This window comes from Mesoplodon bidens, assembly GCF_964165515.1.
Source record: "Mesoplodon bidens genome assembly, contig: HAP1_SCAFFOLD_120, whole genome shotgun sequence".
NCBI classification, from domain to species: domain Eukaryota; kingdom Metazoa; phylum Chordata; class Mammalia; order Artiodactyla; family Ziphiidae; genus Mesoplodon; species Mesoplodon bidens.
In genome coordinates this window covers 158,547-183,332 of record NW_027671363.1, presented here as the reverse complement: position 1 = coordinate 183,332, position 24,786 = coordinate 158,547, and the positions used below count along the sequence as shown (strand labels likewise).

At 46.3% G+C, this 24,786-nt stretch overlaps 1 protein-coding gene and 1 long non-coding RNA gene across 2 annotated transcripts in view; one reads left to right on the top strand and one right to left on the bottom strand.

Moving 5' to 3' along the window:
• The window catches only part of LOC308611501, a 272,052-nt gene that overhangs the window by 127,234 nt on the left and 120,032 nt on the right, over positions 1-24,786 (top strand). The gene's annotated exons all lie outside the window — the stretch shown is intronic.
• LOC308611505 (BCL-6 corepressor-like) lies at positions 20,088-21,882 on the bottom strand. Its single transcript, XM_081260251.1, has 2 exons — positions 21,626-21,882; positions 20,088-20,362 (listed from the first exon to the last, which is right to left on the bottom strand). The coding sequence occupies exons 1-2, from the start codon at positions 21,801-21,803 to the stop codon at positions 20,202-20,204; spliced, it is 339 nt and encodes a 112-aa protein (XP_081116377.1). The 5' UTR covers positions 21,804-21,882; the 3' UTR covers positions 20,088-20,201.

Below are 24,786 nucleotides of genomic sequence, written 5' to 3'. Positions count from 1 at the left end.
AAACAATACAAGTTATAAGGCTGCAAGTTGCTGAGGGGTAGGTGAGTCAATTTTACCCTCCTATAAGCCTGTCAACCTTCACTGCTCCTTTGATTTCATATAGAAAACACAAAAAAAACCAAATGAAACCCACCGGATGAAAGAGTGAAATGTGGAGACTTACCCTATATTTCAGTAGTAAAGAGGCAAGTATCTTTATAGGAAACATTTGGTTGCAGAAACTAGACCTACGTGTTAATATTTTACTTAGAACAAGCCATATATTAAAATTCACATTTAAATATTTAATTTGAATTTACTGAAAACAAACATCATAGGTTAAAATGGTTATATTTATCCTTCAAAGCTACTGTATTTTATGTTATTTTATTATTTATTTTAATAGATCTTGATTGGAGTATAATTGCTTCACAATTCTGTTAGTTTCTGTTACACAACAAAGCGAATCAGCCATATGCATAAACATGTCCCCATATCCCACCCTCTTGAGCCTCCCTCCCACCCTCCCTATCCCACCCCTCTAGGTCATCGCAAAGCACCAAGCTGATCTCCCTGTGCTATGCTGCTGCTTTCTACTATATTTTAGCAGCATTAGGATGCAGGGTAAAAGGGAGTGTATGTGGTAATATAGGACAAATATTTCATAGAGTGTAGCTTATTGATAATCACCACACGATCCTGTGTGATTTACATGCCTCTTAAAAATATATAGGAGCTCAGTTCATTTTGTGATATTTTATTGTGTTTTTTAACTTCATTGCCATCAAAAAAAATGTTTGTATGCATATGGTTTGTATGTGTATACCCTTCCTTTACTTTCAGAAACTAATGCAAAAACATTTGTATTAAAATTTTTTTTAATTACACTTTTCTTGTTAGGAGATTTAAAAATTTCTAATAAAAGTTCCCATCTTTTATTAGGCATATATAAGTACAATATAAATGTGACACAATTCACACCATTATTTCACTCCTATACTCACCTGGATCTAGGTATATACCCAGATACTGATTTGGCTTACCTCTATGTCTCCAAATAACTGAGGCAAATACAAAAAAAAGCCCAAGAAATAAAATTACTCTTAAAAGAGCTCAATGAGCTTGTATACTTCAGTTACATTTCCACTTTGTTTAATCATGCTAACTAAAAAAAAAAAGTTTAACTGTTCTCATTCCATGATGCCCTATTATTCTGTACTAATTTTACAGAATTCCTAATATGTTTTACATATACATGTTTTATTTATATAGATTTCCATTTCTAATATCATAGCAAAAGTCAATGTAGCTATTTTAAGAATGCTTTACATATGATATAAATTTTTAATAATAATATCTAATGAGTGTGATATCACAAATCTTAACTTCTTTGAATGTACTATTTGATTATTAAAATATCACTGTCTTGAAATAACAATGGGCAGACGATCATAAGCTTTTTTTTGACTTCATAAACACTCTTAACAACTTATTTAATATACTATTGTCCAAGCAAGTTGATTAATAGAGAATCAAAAACATACAACTTTAAGTAGAAAAAAAAAAAGCTGTATTTATGAAGATGTTTACAATAGTTTATTTGAGGTTATTTCCAATTTTTCACCAATTTAAAAAATTAACCTACTCAATGAAACCTTGTGAATGCAATGGTAAAAAGTATAACTATGAATCACAGAATTTAAATTTAGTATGAAAAGATAAGAATGGCAAATTATATTGAAGCTATGTGGAATTATGTTTATAGACAGCAGGAAAGAGAAAATAAAAATGTAAATATTGCTTGATAGGATAATGGGATTAGAGGTGGTCTTTTAAATTTTTCATTTTTATGCTAATACAATACCGTTATAAAACCCAAAAACCTTCAAACAACACATTTTTTTAAAATTGTGGTAAATGACACAAAACAGAAAATTTATAATTTTAACCATTTTAAAGTGGACCGTTCAGTGATATGAAGTCAACAAAGTTTTAAAACTTTCAGAGGGCACCTGAATAAAAGATGTGTTGTCCACTGGTGATTTTAATGTATCTGGTATATAACTAAAGTCACCACAAAACTCTTTCTGGGAAATTGGCAGATCATAAACATAAAAAATTTATTTTGCTTTTTATTAAACCTTATTGTTTTGCTGTTTCAAAATTCAAATTTACTCACAAGAAAGAGTCAGTTTCATGTTAGATTTGGTTTCACAAATGCTGCTCCTACTATTCATTCTTATCACCAAAAAAAAAAAGACTATTTGTGACTAACGATAATATGTTACAGAAAATAAAAAGTTAAAAGGTTTTCAATCTGCATATCTGGGAACCTAAATTAAAGCATCACACAACATTTTCAAAAACAGAAAAGCCATTTGATTTGACTAAAATCTTAGTTTTAAGATGGCAGAAAGTACCTTGATAATTTTCTTTTAAGAAAGAAAGAAAACCAAGCCATTAAAGAGAAATTCTTCCGAAAGAACTGAAACATGTTATATACCTCTGACTTGGCACTCCTTCCATCTGGAGAACTTTTTTGGTAACTGTTTTCATCACAGAATGATCTAAAGTAAAATGAATTGAAATTAGAGTAATTATTTTCCAATGAGTGGCTATTTCCATTTAAAACCCAAAGCCAACTAATTATTGCTTTACCCATACATTTAAATATGAAATCTACATTATATAATTATACACTTATTTCCCCCTTTGTGTATTCTAATTTCGTCCTCAGAAACCTAAGATGCCATCTTGCAGACTGCCCACAGTGGCTACTATTTTGGCAGCAGCAAAGGTCAACTTGAAACATTTTGCATCTAAAGTGGCTTTGGATACCTTTGGATACAAAGTACAGTCTGAGCACCGTCCAGACACTTAGATACCTAAAGAGCATCTAAGATATCAAACCAGGGCATCCAAGATAACAAACCAAGTCCTGATATTCCCTCAAAAGCTGCTCCTCCCATCCGCCCCCTTCTTCTAAGGGATACTACCGAGTTGCACACATAATCATCAACGACTTGTCTCCTTGTTACTATTTCCTTCATACCTCACATCTATCTGCAGGTCTTGAGAGCTACACCCTCAAAACACAACCTGAATTCAACCACTTTTCACTTGCTGCAAACTTCCAACCTAACCTAGGCCATAAACATCTCTTATTTGGAGCACTGTGATAGTCTCCTAACTGGTCTCCCTGTTCCTCTTCTTTTTTTTTTTTTTTTTTTTTTTTTGCGGTACACGGGCCTCTCATTGTTGTGGCCTCTCCCGTTGCGGAGCACAGGCTCCGGACACGCAGGCTCAGCAGCCATGGCTCACGGGCCCAGTCGCTCCGCGGCATGTGGGATCTTCCTGGACCGGGGCACGAACCCGCGTCCCCTGCATTGGCAGGTGGATTCTCAACCGCTGCGCCACCAGGGAAGCCCCCTGTTCCTCTTACTTATCCTCCCAGGTCCCTTCTCTATACCAGGTCACCTTATTCAGATACGATTTGGATCATGCCTTTTTCCAGTTCAAACCCCTCTACTCATTTAGAATAATCCACATCTTTACTCTGGCCTTCAAGACTTTACAAGAGCAGACCCCTGGCTAGCTCCTTGACCTCATGTCCTACCACACTCTTCTTCACCCGGTACTCTGCCCAGATTGGCCTCCTTGCTTTTCCTTAAATACTCCACCCACCTACATGCCTACATACTCATTGCCTCCTTGTCCTGGAATGTGCTTACTCTACATCTTCCATGGCTTGCTCCTCTCTTCATTCAGGTCTCCGTTCAAATGCCACTTCTCCAGTGAAGCTGTCCCCTAACAAACCTATCCAATGGAGTCCTACCTGCTCTCCCTCACTCTCCTTACATTAAGATACTTTTGCACTTCCTACTCTCTAAAATTATATGACTTATCTGTTTACTCATTTCTATCTGATCTCCTTCACTAGAATGTAAGCTCCATGAGGGCAAGACTTTTGTCTGTCTGGTTCACTGCTTTATCCCTAGTCCCTAAACCCGTCTCTGGCACACAGAAGATGATTACAAAATTACTTGTGAGTCTGACAAATGAATAAAGTACTCCTGGCAAGAATTCAGAGGCTGCACAGGAAAGAAAGAATGCTCTTGTTGGAAGCAGGCTTAGTATCTAGGTTCACCTCTATTCAGAGTAGAGATAAGAAAAATTGACAAGTATAATTCACTTTAATTAGTACATTAGCTGCTAAAAACATAAGGGAAGTGCAACACTAGAAAAGTACAGTTGAAGCTTGAACAACATGGGTTTGAACCTCGTGGGTCCACTGACACACGCATACTTTTCAATACATAGTTACTATCGTCCTACATGATCCAAGGTTGGTTGAATCCACAGATGTGAAACCACTGACTATAAACTTATACCCAGATCTTCAACTGCATAGGGGTCGACACCCCTAACCCCACGTTGTTCAAGGGCCAACTGGATATGATGAGGAAAGTTAAACACATTAAGTTTTAAAAAACTGTCAATACCTGAACAAATTCTTTTTGTTTTGCTATGTGTTTATCAATTTAAAAAAAGTGACCACATACCAACCAGCAGATTTTTTCTTATATCCAGAACGAGCAGAGTTCTGTTGGTTTCAAGGGCCTTTAGTAAAGCCTTTGCTCCTTCACTGGTGAGGCCGCACTGCTGCAGGTCAAGTGCTTTCGATGAAAGACAAAAGGTCACTTGCTAACTCTACAGATTTAACATATAGACAACTCTCGTTTTCTCACGTGTGGAAGAGTCCTGCACAAGACAAGTCATGGCAGGTTTGTAATTTTGGCTATGGAAAAAAAGAGACATATACGCACACACATAATGCATAATCCAATTTAAAAACCTCTTCTTGGATGTGCAATGATAACCCTGGCTTTAGTACCAATAAATCAGACAACATATTTTACAATTACAGAACTGAAGAATAACTGTATATAACCTATGAGCAAAAAGCATCACAAAATGAATCTCAGTTCATAATTAGCAAGGGCGGCAGGGGCATGTAAACCTCACAAGCAAAACCTGGTGGAGCTCAGAAATGCACTGCATTCTTTTGATCATGATCTTCAGCTCCAAATCACACTTGAAACTAGTTCAAAGGGGAAAACAAAATAGAAGAAATGTAATAACTGTTAGTTTTAGAGGAAAAAAAGACAAGTCTAAGAGGATACAAATAATAAAAACTTTCAACAATGTGTGAGTAGAGAATACATACTAAAAACCTATCATGAAAGTATGATGGTCAAGCACCCTCGCAGTAAAAGGTCAGACAAAAACCAGAAAAACTGATCATGAATTCTAGTAGTTCTGGGGCTGAACAACCTACTCATTTAAACCAAAGGGATCATCACTAAAGCACAGGGATTAAAAACTATTACATGAAAGGAAACTATCATGAGTCTTTTGTTTAAGTGTTGTGTGGACCATCACATTAAAATAACTGGAGTCTTTCAACACCCCCATGACACATAGAAATAGCAAGTCAGACATACGGATCTGACAGGATATGATACAACCCTTACAAACTCTCACTACAGAAGAATGGACACAGGGTATAATTAACCAAATAGCCAAATTAATACAAACAGCCAGTAAACCTCACCAGTCAATAAAATGAATACAAAATAAAACAAAATGTGGTTATTCTCCTATCAGATGAAGCCAAGATTCTGTAAGAAAAGCCTTTAAATAATGTCTATACCCTTTGGATCCAACAACTCTCTTTCTAAGAATTTAACCAAAAGAAATAGTCAGAGATATAGGTAAGGATATATATCAGAGTACTATTTGTAACTGAAAAACTGGACAAAGCTTATATACAAGAATGGATAAGCTATGTGCACTGTGGCATATTCATATAATGGAATACTGAACAATCACAAAAAATGATGTAGGAGATGCAAATTTACTGACTTGCTAAAATGCTCATACTGAATTAATTGAAAAAAGTTATAAAATTTGGAGTAATCCCACTTGCATAGAAAATAGAGATGTACTCATTTTTGTAGTTTTACATTTTTTTACAAGTGCTACAGGCCAGTGTTTGTGAGAGGCAGGCTTCACATCTACTGTTGGGGTGGACTACAAATTGGCATAGCCTTTCTGGGTGGTAATTTGGCCATGTGTATCAAATGTCTTAAAAATAGGTCACACTTAAGTCATTCCACTTGTAGTACCTTATTCTACAGAAGTAATCCCGATGCACACAGAGATGTATATACAACGTATTCACATTGTATCTGACAGGGAAAAGCAAACTGTCTAAATAGAATTGCAAAGAATTGATTAAACTATGGGACATCAATACGACGCAATACTACATGATACATCATTAAGTGAAAAAAGCAGGAATGTGAAATAGCAAGTATACTACAATTCTATTTTTGTAATCCCTAAGTGTACATATATATTTGTAGGAAAAAAAAGACTGAAAGTATATACGCCAAAATGAACAGTGATTATATCTGGGTATTAAAATTATAGGTTCTCTTGTTACTCTCTATTTTCTGTAAAGGATATATGCAACTCTGAGAGAAAGTTGAAAAGCAAAATAAAAGCTATCAGTAAAATGAGGCTTTAAAAAATCCTATCACAATAGTATCATGCCAAAAGCTAAGCATATTTCATATTAAAAATTCAATATTTTCAATTTTAGAATTTCCCTCTAAGCCATAAATCCTCACTAAGAGATTCTGCCAAAGCACTTGCACCCAGGTCACCAATGAGCGGGTTGCAGTTCAGAGTGATGCGCCTCAAACCAGCCATGCAGTCAAGATCACGTCTCCTGGAATGAATGACTCTCAGCCCAGGTTTCTTCATGCCTTCTGGTAGTCGGATACTTCAAAGATTTAGTGGGATGAAATTAAGATGCTTGAATAAGGAAACAGGGTGTGCCTGAGTATGGCTTATTATGTCAGAGATTTACACATACACACAGATCAAGCATATATGCCAGGAGCATCAACCTGAGAAATTCAACAGTCACTTCTGGTTTACGAGTCCAGTGACCCAGATTCTGCTTGGTCAGTGATTAGATTCTAGCCACTGCATTTCCTGTTTCTGAACACTTATGCAAAGTTGGACAACTCAATTACAGTCTATGAATTATTTTCCTTATCTTCTAAGTCAGGGAATTGGTTCTAAATTCTATCTTTGCTGAGGCCCTATATTTCATCATCCTGTCCTCCAATGGCCTCCAAACACCTGACTGGGCAAACCATAAGAAAACTTTTTAATATGCATCTTATTTATTAACAAATTATATACACAAAGTTCCATACCTATAATTTATGTACATGATAAACTACACAGATTTTTAAAAATAATACAAAGGTAAAAATGTTCTAATATTTTCTTTTCCTAACTCCTAAGGCATTATTTTATTTTACTTATTTTTTATAAAGATTTATTTATTTATTTGTTTGTTTGTTTGTTTGTTTGGCTGTGCCGGTCTTTAGTTGCAGCATGCCGGATCTTTTAGTTGTGGCATGTGGGCTCTTAGTTATGGCAGGCACGTGGGATCTAGTTCCTTGAGCAGGGATCGAACCCAAGCCCCCTACATTGGGAGCACATAGTGTTAACTGCTGGACCGCCAGGGAAGTCTCAAGCATTATTTAAAAAACTATATTTACAAAATGTATCTCACATGCTACCTAGGGTGTGCACACAAGCTTTAGAGGCCTGGACTATGCAGAGCCAGTTTGATGTGCCTTGGGAAAATAATAGTTTGACATTTAAGCAAAAGTACTGTCTTGAAGACATTCAATTCTTTATATTCATAAAGTAAATTTTGGTAACAGGGAACACTGACTGTCAATGAAAAAAGTCTTATTACATTCCTGAAAAAGTAAAAGACTCAAAGTGCCTTTGTTACTCTAAAAGGAAAATCATTAGTGTCATTTTTCTATTAACTTATTAAAACTCCAAGCAGAAACAACAGCAATCACTTACACAGCGCTTAGTATGTGCCAGGCACTATTTATACAAATAAGTGCATTTAAACCTCATAAGTAGGCATAGAGGTTAAGTGATTTGCCCATGGTCACTAGCTATGAAATGGGAGAAAGGGGATTTGAACCTAGGCCATTTGGCTTCCGCACCCAAGTTCCTGACTGGTTTCTACCTCAGGGGTCAATGCACTTGCCCTGTATAGGCTCAAAGAAGTTCTCAATTTTTAAAATCTAAATTTAAACATTTCCAGATTTCTGGGCTGTACAGTTACTGTTGCAACTACTCTGCCCCACTGGTGTAGGGTGAAAGGAGCCATAACTACCATGTAAACAACGGGTGCGACTATGTTCCAGAAAAACTTCCTTTACAAAGCCAGGCGACGGGCTGGATCTGGCCCACCAGCCAGAGTTTACCTACCCCTGATCTGCACCATCAAACTATTAAAAAGCCTTCATGTCAAATTATTAACTAACTTTAGGCCTAAATACAGTCATTATAACCACTGTAAAGTTGTTAAGGCATATTTTAAAAACTGTATTTACAAATTGCTGATGTACTGACTTTTATTAGTTTAAAAACTACAACAGCTAATAAACACTTGATTCATTTAAGTCTTGAAGACTAGAATGGCATAGTTTCTTCACAGTATTACAATAAATGTTTTCAGTAAAATAATACATAAAAGTATTATTAGGTAGTATATATTAAATCTCTTATTTCTAAAATTAAGTGGACTATCTTTACTAAATGGTAGAATCCCAAACTGAAAACTGGTCATATTCTTTCAGCAAAATGAAAGCTGCGCTCACATGTATCAAAAGGCAAAAATTAGGGCTTCCCTGGTGGCGCAGTGGTTGAGAGTCCGCCTGCCAATGCAGGGGACATGGGTTCGTGCCCCGGTCCGGGAAGATCCCACATGCCGCGGAGCGGCTAGGTCCGTGAGCCATGGCCGCTGAGCCTGCGCGTCCAGAGCCTGTGCTCCACAACGGGAGAGGCCACAACAGTACCACACACACACACACAAAAAGACAAAAATTAACTGCCCTCTGTATCAATATATTAATGTGTTTCAATCACATATGTTTTCATGAAAGTTTAAACATAAAATCACCTTTAAGATCTAGGCCATGTGATCTGCTCCATGCCATGTCAGAATACACCCCGTGACGTTTACTTAACTTGTCTTAAGTGTGATAGAATTCTTTATACCTTGGCAAATAACTAAAAGGAAACAAAAAAAACCCACCCACACAATAAGATGAAGAGCCTATACATTTGTCAATCTTGACTTATTTGCTTTTCTTGAGTCAGTTGGAGGTTTATAGCCACATTCTCAAAATCATTAACTACAATCTTCCCAAACAGGTAATTGACGAACAGATGCATTCTAAAACTTGTCAGTAACAAAGTGCTATTCCACTTTACAGCAACAGTTTAATTCTATTTAGATACTAAAACTGAATACACTGAATACTGCAAACTTTATTCCCAACCACTCAGCAAAGTACTACATACCTTTTCAGATATAGGAAAAAAAAGAAAAAAAAGAAAAAGCATACGATTCTTCCTATTTTCATTTCCAAAGATACATCCCAATCTTAATGATCAATCAGCGATTTAAACGTCAACTGTAAACCCAGTATACTGCTGCTATGCAGTGTACTAGAGCAATAGAAGAGAGAGGACCTCAAACCCTCTGTTCCCTCAAATTCAAAGGCAGGCTTCCTGACCCCTCCAGACCACTACTGGACACAGGGAAGGCACACTAATGTTTCAGGACCCCAACCAACAGTCACCTGCTTTGTGATTACTTCCATGACACACCCTCACCAACACCAGAGTTTGCTGCTCCTACGGGACGTTACATGTATTTACTATTTTAACACATACCACAGTGCATCATAATTATGATTGCAGATAGATGTTCTAACAATTGAAAGAGAATGATGACTTTTTTGCTCTTTACATCTTGCTATTTCCCTTCCCATAATATTTCTTGAAGCGAAACCATAAAATATACACAAACACAAAAAACAGAAAATATACAAAACGTGTGCTTTGCACCTTAACGCAAACTTAAGTAAAATTAGTTCTGACAGTATCCGGCATGACAAACTTCCATGGTACAAATGAGAATGGACCAAGGTTTGAGCAGGTACAGGAGACAATCCAGGCATGAACAACACCAAGGAAAGGTAGACAGGAAGTAACATGGTGTGTAGGAAATCACGAGACCAGTCTGATGGGAAGAGACTTAAACAAGACTGAAACTCACTTTCTAAACCTCCATCTCCAGTTGGACAATTCGCAGGACACAGGTGCACCAAAGTGGCCAATTTATTCAATCCCTTTAATATGGAGGAAGAGTTTAAAATTTTACTGGTTTAATTTGCCCCAAAAGCAACTCTCAACAGTTATGGCCTCTGTCGTCGGAGCTTTGTATGAAATTAAGTCAAAGTGTGGAGCTCCTTTGCCTTTTTTTTTTTTTCTCCTTAAAAAAGAAAAGAAACAATTGTTCCGAGTAAAAACAAACATATTCCAAAGCATGTGTACATTGAAAAGTAAAGAAACTTTATTAACAACTGCATAAAAACTGACTTAAAAGTTTAAAAAGAAAAAAACATGTTTCGAAGTCCTTCCGACTGGAGTCGTGTCTCATAGTGTCCTTTCTTTACAGAAATAGTCGTATTATGACACATATGCACAAGGATTAACACCATGACACACTGTACACGGCGGGCCCCGGCGAGCTCACCAGGCGTCGTCTGAGTCCAGGTCTCTGGGGAGGATCCACTCCACGGATGAGCCCAGCAGAGTCTGAAGCTCGTTCGTGAACTCCACCACATCTAAGAGTTCCTTACTTTCCGGATTAAAGGACTCCAGGTCTTTGGGGCAAGAGAATAAGAGACTTGCTGACACTTGCCGGCAGAACTCGGCCTCCGCGATGGTGACAATTTCCACATTTGGAAAATTGCAGCGGAATATGCAGGAGGACATTTGCAGTTTCTTGAGCAGGTCTGAAAGCAATAGCCAGTTACGAGGCCTACACCAGAGAAAGGACAGTGGTTTGAGTTTCCGGCAAAATTAGAGGCGCTCCCAACTATGAACTACCGGTCTCCTGGCGGGGAAAGGGCCTGCTCCTTCCACTTTGATTACCCCACCCCCACTCCACTTCTCACTGTCCTTAGAAGGTCTACTTCTTCTTTTTCTTTTTTAATTTTATTTATTTATTTATTTTTGGCTGCATTGGGCCTGTTGCTGTGCACGGGCTTTCTCTAGTTGTGGCTCGCAGGCTCTAGAGCGCAGGCTCAGTAGCTGTGGCGCACGGTCTTAGTTGCTCCGTGGCATGTGGGATCTTCCCGGACCAGGGCTCGAACCTGTGTCCCCTGAACTGGCAGGCGGATTCTTAACCACTGTGCCACCAGGGAAGCCCGGAAGATCTACTTCTAGCGGGGGAACTCTGGACTCATGTGCATGTGTTAAGAGACCACCTAGGGCAGACCAGCCAACTTAGACAAAAGCAGGAGCAGCGCCCCTGAACGAGCCTCGTTGCAGGCCACCCCAGTGCTGCCTTGGCTCTGGCCACAACTCAGGTCACCCCTCTCCAAGTAAGTGCACCCCGTTCTAGTCACTGGGGAAAACCAGTCTGTATGCCAACCCAAGGGAGATGGCAAACACCTCTTTGACCTCTCCTCTCCTCCGGCCCTCACGGAGAGAGCATGAGAAACACTCGAGGTCACCTGGCTTTCCTTGCCTTTCCCACACCTCCAACCCGCCCCTCAATGCTGCCGGGAGTGAGGCTTTTTCGAGAAGGGAGGTGGTACAATCCTTCCTGATACCCTGCCACACTTTATCATCTCTATCCCGAATACAATGTCACCACAAAGGCAGACACGGTCCCAGCCTCAGAGTCCAAGGAGGATGCTACTCCTTAAGCACCGGGGTCAACACACAGCAGAGCAAGGTCTCCTGATGTGTTCACTCCGAAGGGTTGGTCATGGGGCACAGTGGCCCGACTGTGGGGACAAGACTCGATCTAAGCAAATCTGAAGACACATAAGATCCCAGGTGCCACATACGGCTTTCTCTAATCTTATACGAGAAGAGGGTACACATCAGTATTGTCCCGTGGGCCTCACGCGCCTTGGAAGGCCCCTATGGTAGCCGTTTGGGGAGGATCCCTTCCCCAAGAGTTTAGTGACTGAAACTGTGCAATTGCAGTCGCTGACTCCCGTGTCCTTTGGGCTCTAGGGGTGTGTTCCAATGAGGGCAGTTGGCTGGGGAGCCCTCCCACCCCCCAAACTTTTCTGGAAAAGTTCCACTGCATTATGTGAGGTCGGTGGACACTTGGTGAGGAATTCACTCACCCCCCAACCCAGCCACCCTCATCTGCTGAAGGGGATTTCTAACTCCTGCCACCCCACAGAGCAGCTGGGCTGGCTCTCGACCACACGCTGGCCACGCTCACCCCTGAGCGACAGACACCTGGACGTTATAACACGGCAAAACGGGGTCTTCGGAAAATTCAGATTCCAATAGGTCACCATAGGCCTTGTTGCTGTCATCCTGGTCCTCCGGTCCTGGGGGATTTGCTAAAACATCGTAACCACTTTCATCATCTGGTTCTAACCGGGGGGGCAAACAAGAGAGAGGTCAGTAAGCTGGAGCAAGATTCCAACTGTTCTCCAAAAAGGACCCTGGAAAAATTCTTTCCCAAGCAAGCCATGCTCACAGCACCACCCCCACCCCTACCCCCACCCCCACAAGCCCAACTGAAACGAACAAGGCTGCTCACCACACACAGAGCTGCCAGAGAACTCCGAAGAGCAACCGGGGTTACCGTCGTCAGGAGCCTGCAGGTTATTTCAACAGTGTGGAGAGAGAGGGGGAGAGAGAGAGAGAGAAACAGGATAACGCCTGCTGGTAAGAGGCAAATGCTGCTGGAGTTCGGGAACATCTCACACTGGGGCTGGTGTCACCTCCTGACAAGTCCCACTGCACACGCCTCCAGGTATCTGACTGAAACCTCCCCACGCGTCCACCCGCCTTCCTGAGGGACTGCCCGCCTCACCGCCCCAGCCTGCCAAACAAAAGCTAGCCTGGCTAGCTAAGAGTTTTCCAGCCCCCCACCTCGCAAAACTCAAAGTATGTATCTCTTCTTTGACAGACTAACATTGGGCCGCTTTTCCCAGTAAAGGGTCACTTAGAGTAAATGGGGGGTGGGGGTAGGGGGAACCCAGGTGAAAGGCTGTGAAGTCACCGTCTAGATGCTTGAACAAGACCGTGTCTTGACCTCTGCCGTACCTGTTAAGAACTTCTCCAGAAGTTCGCTGTGGTTCACTTTCTTGATGGTTCTACCTGAGTACGTAGCCAGGGTAGGAACAGCACCGTAGGAGAGGAGCAAGCGGACAATTTCGAGATGATCATTCTTGACAGCATCGTGGAGAGGCCTAGGAGAGGTGCGGGGGATTACACCCGTGCACGCGACGCTTGCTTCTAAGGACACGGGGCAAAATCGAGCGTGTGCGGCCAAGCCTCGTAGGCGCGCTATTTCACCGAGGAGGTGAGTGTACGGTCGCTGCGACAAATTACTCTGTTATTTCCACACATAACCCTTTACGGGACAGGTGAAGGGACCATCTCAGGCCTAATTCTTCAATGCAAATCTCTCTTAATGCATGGCCCAAGGAGGAACTCAGGCCACGATGAAAACGTTTCCAATGAACTTAAATAGTGACAGACTGTATGAAGGTAACATACGGCGGGGTGGGGGGAAGAACCCCAGCATCACGGAAGCAGATACGACAAGCCATTGTTATACCATTACAAACAAAACCCAAAAAGTGCAGTTGGTAAAAGAAACTAGGGGCAAAGTGGAACCTCTCCTGAAACCAACTTGGAGATGAGTGATCAACCCTCTCGCCCAGAAGCAGTCGAAAGGCAGGGCGAGTTCTCAGGAGGATACAGAGTCCTCCTGCCCGTATCCGCTGGGGTCAGGAACACTGTCCGCAGTCCCATCCAGAAAGGATGCTATTTGGAAACCACGAACCACCAAATACCTTACGGTTTTGCTCATTTTATGACCGTCAGGAAAGCCCCAGTGCCCTGCCTCGTGGTGGCATCCCAGGTACAACCAGGAAGATGTTTGGGCTGACTCAGACATGGGCCTCTGGCCAATAAACCGAGGTCAAGGACAGAGTGGGGGCCAGGCCCGGGGATGTGGGTGGACACGGCAGGTCCTATCAAGCCAGTTGCCACTGGACCTGTCTGTACTCCTGCAACTTTCAACTCACATATATGTTCAAGATTGAGATTCAACAGACGCTGGTGAAGAGTCCAGGGTCTTAAAAGAGAACACCCCTGATTATTCATGCAGGCTCAACATTTTCAGGGACCTCTGTCCATAAGAGCGTCACAGAGTTTTAAAGTTCTATGTAAATTTGCCAGAAAGATCTGTCCGATTCCATTCTAGAGGACTCCACCATCAGTGTGCTTACATGGCACTCACTCTCCATCTTTCCTTCTGGGATTCCCCGCACACCCTGAGAACCACTGCCTATGCCCCAGCAGGGCCAGGCCAAGAGCAAGACCGCCACTGACCCGGTTCCATCCTGGGCACTGCAGTTGACATCGGCGCCATATTCAGGGAGTTGTCGTACGATGTTGAGCCAACCTCTTGCACAAGCCTCGTGCAGGGCACAGTAACCCGCGTTGTCGCGGTGGTTCACATCACAAATCTTGTTCTCCAGGCAGTACAAGACCGCTTCCTACCGGGAGAGGAGAGGAGAGGAGAGGAGATACCATCAGACCACCATACAGTGAACCTTGTAAGGGTGACCTCCCCATAGCTTGCCGGTGCCCACTTTCAAAGGCATACATCCTTGGGGCCAAAAGTCCACCATGGCGCGGGCAGGCAGCAGGCATCCTGGTGGTGGGCAAGAGTGCGTGAGAAGGGCTTGGAGATGCAGACAGTGTTGTCTAAGGCTCTGCTGCACCAGTGGCCTGGCCATGGGCAAGTTACCCTTGAACTTCTCCAAGCTTCCACAGGGCTGCTGAGAGGACGCATTCGGATAGCGATGAAAGCCCTCAGCCCAGGGGCCGATGTGACCAGTACAGAGGTGTCACGGCTGCTAACATCTTAGAAGACACATTGCCAAGCACAGACCATTCTCACTTGATGGGTCTGTTCAGTCGGTGGCAGTGGACGATAACACAAGTTTAGATAAAAGCATGGATGACCAACACTTAAAGAGAGCTTAAATCAGCCGGAGAACATTCCCCAGCTTAGAGAAGCAGGGACACCCAGGTCAGCTACATCCTTGCGCCCCCTGTTAAGACCCCAAATAAGAACCTGGGCCTCAGATGCTCTTGTCTGTATGTTAAGTGGAGTTAAAGAGAAGCTCTCTCCCTCCATCCTCGAGGAATGACACAAAATGCCTCCAATAACCCCACCCTCTATTTTGCCTCCCTCCACCCTCTCGAGTAAATATGAAAATTTTAGACTGATTCTGCCCCAAGTTAATGACAGGAACCTGATACACCACAGGCTGCAACCTCCACATTTCAAGAATCAAATAAAACGTTCACCCCCACCTCCGGAGATGTTCTGTGTCAACACTGTGCATTAGAATCACTGTTATTAACCTTATTTCTTTGGCTTGTTAAAATATTAATATGAACCACTCCCAGTAAGCAGAGCAGGAATTTATTCAATGTTTTATTACCTTAAGAAAGTTTTCAGACACATCGAAAGCATTTGCCACCAGAAAACACGTTATACTGTTTATACTGGGTAAGTCGTGCCCAGCAGAGAGCCGTCAGGTTCTGAGAGCTGGGAGTAGGCAGAACGTGCATATGGCCCAACACATGGTCTGCTGGGTAAGGGGGGATGGGATGGGGTCAGAACAGGCCTCCTTGTGACATCTCTCAGGTAACTCATCTGTTAAACCTAAAACGGGGATCATTCTAGCCGCCCATAAGTGCGAGATGGATTCTGTAAAACCTTTTATGCCCTTTGGAGGACACGCCAATCAAAGGTGACCACTCACTTGGGAGCGAACTAGAATGTTCCATTTGCTTACCACGTGAACCCAATGGGGCATGCTGGTAAACCTGGCCATCGGTGCCCTGTTACTTCAGGTCACTGCAGCAGCTCCCTTCCAAAACAAGAGGAGGAAGAGAAAAGGCACGCCCACGAATGCGTTTCTCCGTTTACATCCCAACCTGCCAGAAAGCCCACAATCCTCTGGGCTCCCAGGCCACCTGCCCCGAGCCCTGGTATCCAGGATACCGCATGAAGCTGCTGCTCTTTTAGCAGGCCCTCACTAGCCAGACTTGAGTGGACGGCTGCAAGCTAATGAGTTGTGTGCCCCAGCCAGGGAGAGGCCCTGTCACGTGGCTCTGGGATCAGGTCTGAACGCCACCAACTGCTGTGCACACATCAATTTACTCAACCCAGGGTTTATTTGCTGTGACAATCATGGCCTTCACCTGGAAACCTTCATCACTACTAGGGCAGATTCAACGGTACCTAGAAATGAAAGGCCGTCCAAGCTGGTGGGTAAGTCAACTCTCTTCTCCTGGAAGATGGCAGCAAAGGCAGCAGTAGCCCCACGGCCAGGTCAGACTTTTTGCCACGGGCTGTCCTAACTCAACCACGTTGATCCCACTGTTTACACAGTGCTTCTCATTTCCCCAGATGAGGACGTCTTCTGTCACCCACAGTAACCCAGGAGATAGCAGGAAAGGAAGGTAGTACTATCCTCATTCAACACTTGGAAACTGAGGCCCAGAGATATTAAACCCCAAGTTCAATTAACATCAAGTACTAGACCTATAACTCAGGTCTTTGGTACCTGGTCAGCTGGGAAGATTCAAAAGGCCCAAGAGGGCCCCAGTTAGAGGGATGCAATCCAGCTGTGACGAGCATCCCACAGGCCTTCTCTGTTGGGGGTCAAGTGGGCTAACTACACTCTCCTAGCTAGGAGGGTGATGGCCTCTAAATGGATGGCAACCGTCGCCACCAACACTTTCTCTAACTGAAAGGTGAAGAAGCGGGGCGAGTCTGTCGACGCAACACATTCCTTGGTCTATTTTCTCCGCTAGAAATAAACGGGAGTGTCTGAAGGGCAGCCCAGCCATTCCAGAGCAAAGTCAAACTGCTTTTGTCGGACAGCTCTCTGTTCAGCGGCTATAAGCCGAATGCCATTACCCGCAAAATGTAACCATAAAGGCCATAAGCCCGACGTTGTGAGTTAATTAAATGCCTCATTAACTTTTTAAAAAACATGACTTAATCAGTTCATAGAAAATTTAACCATCACCACTAAAGGCACAAGCATGTGGTTGCACACTAGCGTTTTAGCCTAAGAAATAGAAGCCTTTTTCCCAGGAGGGAAAGGTTTGAGGTCTTTGGCCACGCAAGTGATCTATTTAACGCGGATCTGAAGCCAGAGTGTGTTTCTAAACTTCCAGAACCACATTATCATGACATAAAGCTCAGACAGCCTTTATACTGCACATGGTATCTTTGGCTAAGCAGAAGAAAATAACCAAGAATGCTGAAGACAAAACTTCAGGAAAACCCTCCCAAACCACACCCTTATCTGCTTAAGCAAACTGTCCTTCAATTTGAAAAGGTTGAAGCTGCCACATCTCCCAACTGGGCCATCATCCCAACATTTAAAATTCTGCCCAGAGAAATCCCAGAAAGTTGGATTCAAAGTTGAAAGCGTTCATCTACTTGTCACAATGTTCAGCATCAACACTGGTGATCTGTGGAATCTACATATTGAAATTTACATTTGAAGAAAAAAACAAATCCGACCGTAAACATTCCCAAGGCTTCCTGTGCAATCAAAGGCCAGGTAGCCTAAAAAAGGATGGATCAAGTGCCCCTTGGTGCAGGCCTCAGAGCCACCAAACCAAAATGGAAACTGTCTTAGAGGACCAACGAGGGTCTTTTGACGTCTCTGGTCCCAAAGGGAGACTGCTGGAAATGATGCCAAGTTCACAGGTGGGGCTCGGAGCCCCGCCCTCCACGGTGGGTGCAGCAGCACCCCGCCCCCCCATCTCCAGCATTTGCTGGAAGCGGGAGTCTACTTTCTCAACCCTAACCCAAAAGTTGGGGTTAGGGGTCTCCCCCCCACCTCCAGTGTTTGCTGGAAGCAAGGAGACTATTTTCTCAACCACGGGGGGTCTAGCTCAACACTATGTGCAACAACTGCTCTGTCCTCCTAGGCGCCCGCTCTCAGCTCTTGGGAAACCAACTGGGTGCTCCTTGGACTTCACCTGCAAGTAACTGCGCTAACTACCAGAAAGTGCTCTCTAGCTAATGGACAGGTCTCCAAGAGACGTGTAGATAGAAACAACAGCACATTCAACCCACAACAACAACAACAAAACACCCAAAACTAAGCATAGCCCTAGTGCTTCCAACTACTCACCCAGAGTCATGCCTTAGGGCCAAGGCAGGCACACTTTGAAGGGCTCACGGCACTATGGACCGGGGTGGGGGGACACGACGGGAGACGGGGGACAGGGGCACAGAGCTGGCTGAGGGTGTGGGCGCCAGGGCTCCGGGCCAGCCTGGGTCCTGCCACCCCAGTGCTCAGCCACACCTCCACGCTCAGCCTGCTGCACCGCATTTTACTGTCACCATTCAACTCCCAGAGGGCTGATGCCAGCACAGAAAAATGCCTTTGCCCTGTGGGCTATTACATCACAATTGCTACTGACAAGTATGGTGGGGGAACTGCACAGGGCAGAGAGAGTCATCTCTCTCACAGAGGTTTTGAACTGTCAAAAGGGCAATTCCAGTGTGAGCCAGTCTTGCTGAGGAGCGTGGTGGGCTCTGGAGCACTGCTGGATTGCTACCTGTACGGGTATCAGCTAACCCCTCTGAGGCTCAGTTTCCTCATCCAAGAGTGGGCTAGTACGCGTTACTCCCAAGTGAAGATGTTAACAGGGTGAAAGGAGTTACTACAGATCACACGGGCTTAGGCAGATATCAGCTATCTTTCTATGTTGCTCTAGCAATAGAGGCCATCACTGTCATCAGCCGTGCTGGGTTGGGATACAGCAGTGTGGACAGGGAGTTTTGTGCAAGGCTCAACCCCTGCTCCCCGCCCATCAACCCTCGGCTCCCGTGCCCTCTCAGAAAGAGACTGCTCAGGTCTGCCCCACTCCCACCCCTACTCTGCACAGACACTGCCCACCCGCTACCCCACAGGGGCATCACTCTGCCCCAAACAGCACAAGTTAGTAGAGCTGATAACTACTCTCCTACTCTCCTTCTTGCTATTCAGAATCCAAAAGGGCTCATTAAAATTCCCCTGGTCGCCAAGCCCTGGGTTAGGTCAGATTTTATATCAGAGATAAGTGAGCCAGACTGGCCGAAGCAGCCTGCCTGCCTGAACGGGAACGGAACATCAGAGAGGCCTGCCTTTCTTTTCACACCACGACTGAACAAGCCACCAAAGAGCCCGCAGTGTGAGCAGGGCCAACGCAAACACCCTGCTGGAACACCCAGCCCAGCCCGCCACGTGGAGGGGGCTGGGCTCTGAGACCCGCCCCCCATCCCCAGCCAGTGTGTCCCCCACCCAAGGAGCAGCAGCCAGCGGATCCTGATCCGGGGCACCCACAAGGATGCTCACCTCGTAGCCAAGCCGGGAGGCCTGCCGTAGGAGGGTCTCACCCGCGTTCATATTGACAATAAGTCTCCGCGCTTCCGGTGGCATCGGGCGGGACTGGGTGGTCTCTGGAGGGGAGCTTGACCATGTCAGCTGCGAGGCCTGGGAAGCTGGTAACAATTGCTGCAAACGGTCCAAGGGCTTCTGGTCCTGCTTGGCCGGCGAAAGATCATAGCCGGAACTGGGCTCAGGCCGCTTTCAAAATCTCCGGACGGTCACCTATCACGAAACCAGGCAGCGCACACATTTCAGGCTGTCCTTCCTCCACCCGGCTGGTTCGCCTCCTCCCTGAGTTACAAACCTGAGTGGAGGAAAGCACTTTTCCTCCTCTCAGTCTGGGGGAGGCGGGGCGCGAGGAAGGGGCTGCATTTTTACTCGCTGGAAACTTCACCACCACCCAGGAGACACGTCCCCTAGGAAGGGGCAGGGACGTTTTGGGGGGAGGGGTTCAGGAAAAGGAAAGCTTTGTCCCCAGAAGCAGAGAAGCAGGCAGGCGGGATGTGCCTGCACGGGCCCGGGGGGCGGGGGAGAGCCAGGGGCAAGAGGTACCTTGCCATCCGCATTGTCCACCTAGGAGTCCCCTGGCAGCGGCAAGCCCCGCCTGGGCTCCTGAGGGATCAAAGGCTTGGTTTTGCACGGTCGCTTCCCGGATGGTTTCTCGCTGTTGTCGGTGTATTGCTGCGGCAGGGGCGAAGGCTGCCGATCCATTTCTTCGTCCATGCACAGCACATCTGTCAGGGGGAGAAGCAGCGGGCGTTACACAGTTGTAGCCGGTGAGGAAAGAAAAGCCCATTGTTAGCACTGATCGTTGGAGCAGCTTCAGTTTTTAAAGATATACCAATTATGTTTTCAAAGCGCTAATATGTTAATCATCCCACATTCAACCGGCAAATAGGCTAACCCACGAAACGCCAAATGGCAAGTCGCTTCAAAGGGCCGCAAGAGAGGGCAGAAGCCAGCCCTTCGTGCGCTCCCGTCCCCACCCGTGGGGGGCCTGGGTGCTCGGGACAGGGCGACTGGGGACAGCCTGAGGCTGGAATGAGGGCACTGACAAGCGCCCGGGGTCACCCAAGACTTCCCTTCCTGCCCAGCCGCGGGCTGGGTGATGAGGAGCAGCCCAGGAAGTCGAGCTCCCGCCTCACTGTCCATTCCATAAGGAAGTGTGCAGGCTGAAAGGACCTCAGGAAGAAAACTCCCCGCTCGCCACACGCTACTCTTGTCAACTTGGATGGCGCTCAGGTCCCCTCCAGGGCCGTTTCCCACAGAGGGCGGGTGATCCACCCTCCAGGAGCGCCCCCCGCCCCGTGCGTACCTTGTTCATTGTCACTGCATTTAAGGGACTCCTCCAACCAGCTGCTGTTGCTTTTGGCCTCTGCCCTTTTCCTGCCAGGTTTCTCTTCGGAGATGCTATTGCCCTGGGGGGTGACCGCAGGCTGAACCGCCTGGATCACTTCCTTCCTGCCCTGCCGGCCAGGTTTGCTCTCTGCTCCCGCCGTTCTCTAAGGTGCAGCAAGCGGCGCTGCTTTCTGGGATGGAGCCCTGTTAATTCAATGCACACCTCAGGTTGGTCAGCTCACTATAATGTGGCTCTTCTAAGTGGTTAGAGGAACTGTTTGTCATTTCCCTCTCAGGCCAGTCAGCTAATGGAGAAATAACTACAAATTCATGAAGAAGCCCCCCGGGGCGGGGGTGGTGGTGCGGGGAACAAACTGTCTTACACATCACTAACAGGGGTGGGGGAGGGGAGGGGTGTGGTCACTGTGTTGGCTGGAACTTGTCACCAAGTCTCGGGAGGGGGTCTATTTGCCTTTGGCCACCTTTGGGCTCCAGCCCCGCCACCTGGCTTTGGGGGGGTGGGGGGTGGGATGGGGGTGGGGGGTGGGGAGGTGTGAGTGGCTCCCCCCAGGGATCCAGGGTGGGACTGGAACTTTCCACTGCTCCGCTCCAGGACTTCCGTAGGGTGCCCTGCGGGCCCGAAGCCAAACCGAGCTCACCTTTGGAGACCCGTCTCCGCTTGGCTTTCAGCAGAGAGTCCTCCGGGAGCACAGTGGTCTCAGTGTGGTTCCTATTGCCAGACACCTTGCGCTTTCTGTTCAGCCGGAGGGTGGGGCTGCGTGACGCGTCCGGGGCCGCCTGGTCGGCGGGGGACTCTCTGGGGGGCTCCGTGTCCATGTCCTCAGGAAGATCACTGTCTTCTGGGGCTTCAAAGCGGTCAGGTTTGCTTCCATCATAACACTCCCCTAGGGGAGGGGAGACAACCCGGAAAGGAGGGAACAAAGGTCACCAGGAGCAGGCAGGACCCCCACGCCCAAGGCAATCTGCTACCAACAGACCACCCCCCTTTGGAGACCAGGGGCCTCACACGCCGGAAGCACAAAACCCTCAGAAAGACGTCCCAAAGGAAGGACAGCTGAACACAACCAGCAAAGAAAGCAGAAAATGAGGCGCGTAGCCCACTCACAATCCATCCTTCAAGGGTCAAGGTGAGGCATCTACACCATCCGTCTATAGGCATGTGAGATCACTCCCTAACTGCTTAACTCTCCAAGGTGGCTTACTTTTAAAGGGGGGGTGAGTGACCTCACAGTAAGATCCAACCAATCAGGGCAGAGCTACAACGGGGGGTGAGTGACCTCACAGTAAGATCCAACCAATCAGGGCAGAGCTACAAATGACTATGGAAACAGCTGCTAGTCAACAAAAAAGGCTGATGTCATCAAGAGACCAAATAGCCCCCAACTGCCATCTACACAGACATAGCACCAATGTTCACTTGGGTCAGCAGGGGCGAGGGTGAAGAAAAAGGGTAGGGAAAGAATGGTGGGAGGCTGGGAAGCTGGGGAGACCAAGGCAAGAGGAGCCTGGCAAAGGGAAAGGAAAGGCTTCCTGGTGCACACACAAGGGTCAAGGGCAATTTCAAAGAACTCAACCAGATTGCTACAAGTCCGTCTGTCCTCTTTCCACACCCGTGGGGGGAAAAGCATTTCACTGCCATCGAGGGGCTGCTCCTATTTCCTGTCTAGGAAGGAGGCCCACAGTGACACCAGTCACCCACCTGGCACGTCTCCACGCCTTTCTTCCCAGGCAACAAGCATCTAAGGACATTTCAAAGACAAGACTCCAACCCCCTTCATGGGGGGTGGGGGGGTGGCGGGCAGGGCTGAACTGCTCACACCCAGCTCCGCCTGTGTTGCTCCTGCCCCCCTGCTCAATCTAGCATCCACTTGGGGCTTTTCCTCCAATCACCCCAGCCTAACATCACTCCTCACTTTTGCTCTAGCCAAAGAAACAGTTCAACTGCTTTGCTAGTCACATTGTTTCTAACACACAAATAATTCCATAATGATCACTGTGCTGTTAAAGAGTTCCCCGAAGATGACCCTGTGTCCATCACCGGCCGGGGGTGGGGGTGGGTGTATGAGTTTGGTACTTCATTAACACCTGAGCTAAGCTCCCACAGCCCGTTTTTCTAGATGAAATCATGGACACACCCCTCACATGCTGCTCGCATTCCTCCTCCTCTCCCTAGACCACTTCAAGTATCACTCCCACTTCTGGCCAGCCGGCTGGTCCCCTGATCAGCCTCTCTTGGGGGGCATTCCCAGCATTTAATGGCAGCCAGTTGTGGGGATGAACCTCACCCTGGCCTGGGCTAGCCTGACCTGTGTTCTCAATGGTGGAACACACTTAGCTTTTCTCCAAGGGTATCCCAAGGTGGGAGAGATCCCCATCTACTCTTGCCGGAATGGTGGAATCACCCCAACCGCTAGGGTCTCCTGTCATGGCAGCAGGAGAAACCCCAAACTCCTGGCCTGTGCTTACGGGTGATGCAGCCCAGGCTACCACAGGCCCGGTGAAGACGGCGTGCTGCAACTCTCACTCGGGCTGCTCTGTGACCCTCTTAAACACTCGGGCAGGAATGGCGCCGCTTTACAACTCGGCCCCCTTCACTTGTAAAGTGGGAATGTTATTGCTAGCCTCCCTCCAGGGTGGGCTTCATAATCACGGGCCGGGCTCAGCACAGAGAAAGGCTGGAAAAATCCCTTTAACCAAAAGATGCCAAGACTTTCAGACCAGCCTGAATCTCAGGCCTGAAACGTAGGAAATTTTAAGAGGTGAGCCCTGCTGGTTACACCATTGGACTTCTCTGGTCCAATCAGCCTTCCCTAAAAGCTCCGTGGGAGGGGATCCATGGAGGAATGGAAGGGCTACCTTAAGAACCCCCATGTCCAATTTGAAAGTTTCTTTTCCCAAACTAGGTCCATCCACCCATCCCCCAACCCCGGAGCCTTTTAGGGCAAAGATCTCAATTCCCCTCAGCTAAGGCCCCCCAAGACCTTACGCTAGTGTGACCTTACCCAGGCCAGTAATAACCCTGAAGGACGCCCACCCCGACTGCCCAAGATACCCATGGCCACCAGCTATGGGGTAGAGGCTCCGTGTCACTTGGAGCTTCTCAAAGACTGTTCTAACCACGACCCACAGGAGGATGACCCTTGAGAGCAAAGGAGATGGGGAGATAAATAGATACACGGGGATCCTAACCATCAGGCTTTGCCATCATTGCTACTTTTGGCCCTTCTAAAAGTGGGAAGCCATGTGCCCTTGGTCACCCAGTCTAAGCAAGATGTGCACGTGGTCCCTGCAGCATGGTCCTATGACTCACAGCACATATATCCCAAATTCATTATGGTTGTACCAATAGCATCACCTCACAGAAGCATCACCACAGCAACATTTACAAGTCACTGTGGCAACAAAGCACCTTCACCACTGTTGAGTCATGCCCAGTGAGGCCTAAACAAGGTGAGGGTTCTGAGTCGCTGCAAGGCTCCCCAGGATTAAAATCCCCTTCTCTGTAGCTTAAGTATAATAGCACCTCCAGTCAGGGCTAACCTTGTTCAAAGTTACACCCGCTACAGAAGGAGTGCAGGGGATCTCTGTTCCAAAGTAGTTTACAAACATGCAGGTGCTCAGCTGGAAGAGTTCCCTGAGCAAAGAAGTTTCATGAAGCCCCTTGACTGAGGCTTCCTCCAGCTCCTGGCCAGGCACTGCCACTGAGCAGGTCCTAGGCCTGTCCCAGCCAAGTGGCTGGCAAGGGAGATGGTTACTCCAAGTTTGAGAAGGAAGGGACCAATGCCTCCTTGCCCCGCCC

Coding starts and splice junctions, on each gene's coding strand:
- LOC308611505 (XM_081260251.1), bottom strand. CDS start 21,803: ATGGACACGGAGCCCCCCAGAGAGTCCCCCGCCGACCAGGCGGCCCCG. Junction 20,363..21,625: donor GCGGAGACGGGTCTCCAAAG/GTGAGCTCGGTT, acceptor TCCCCCTGACAG/ATGTGCTGTGCATGGACGAA.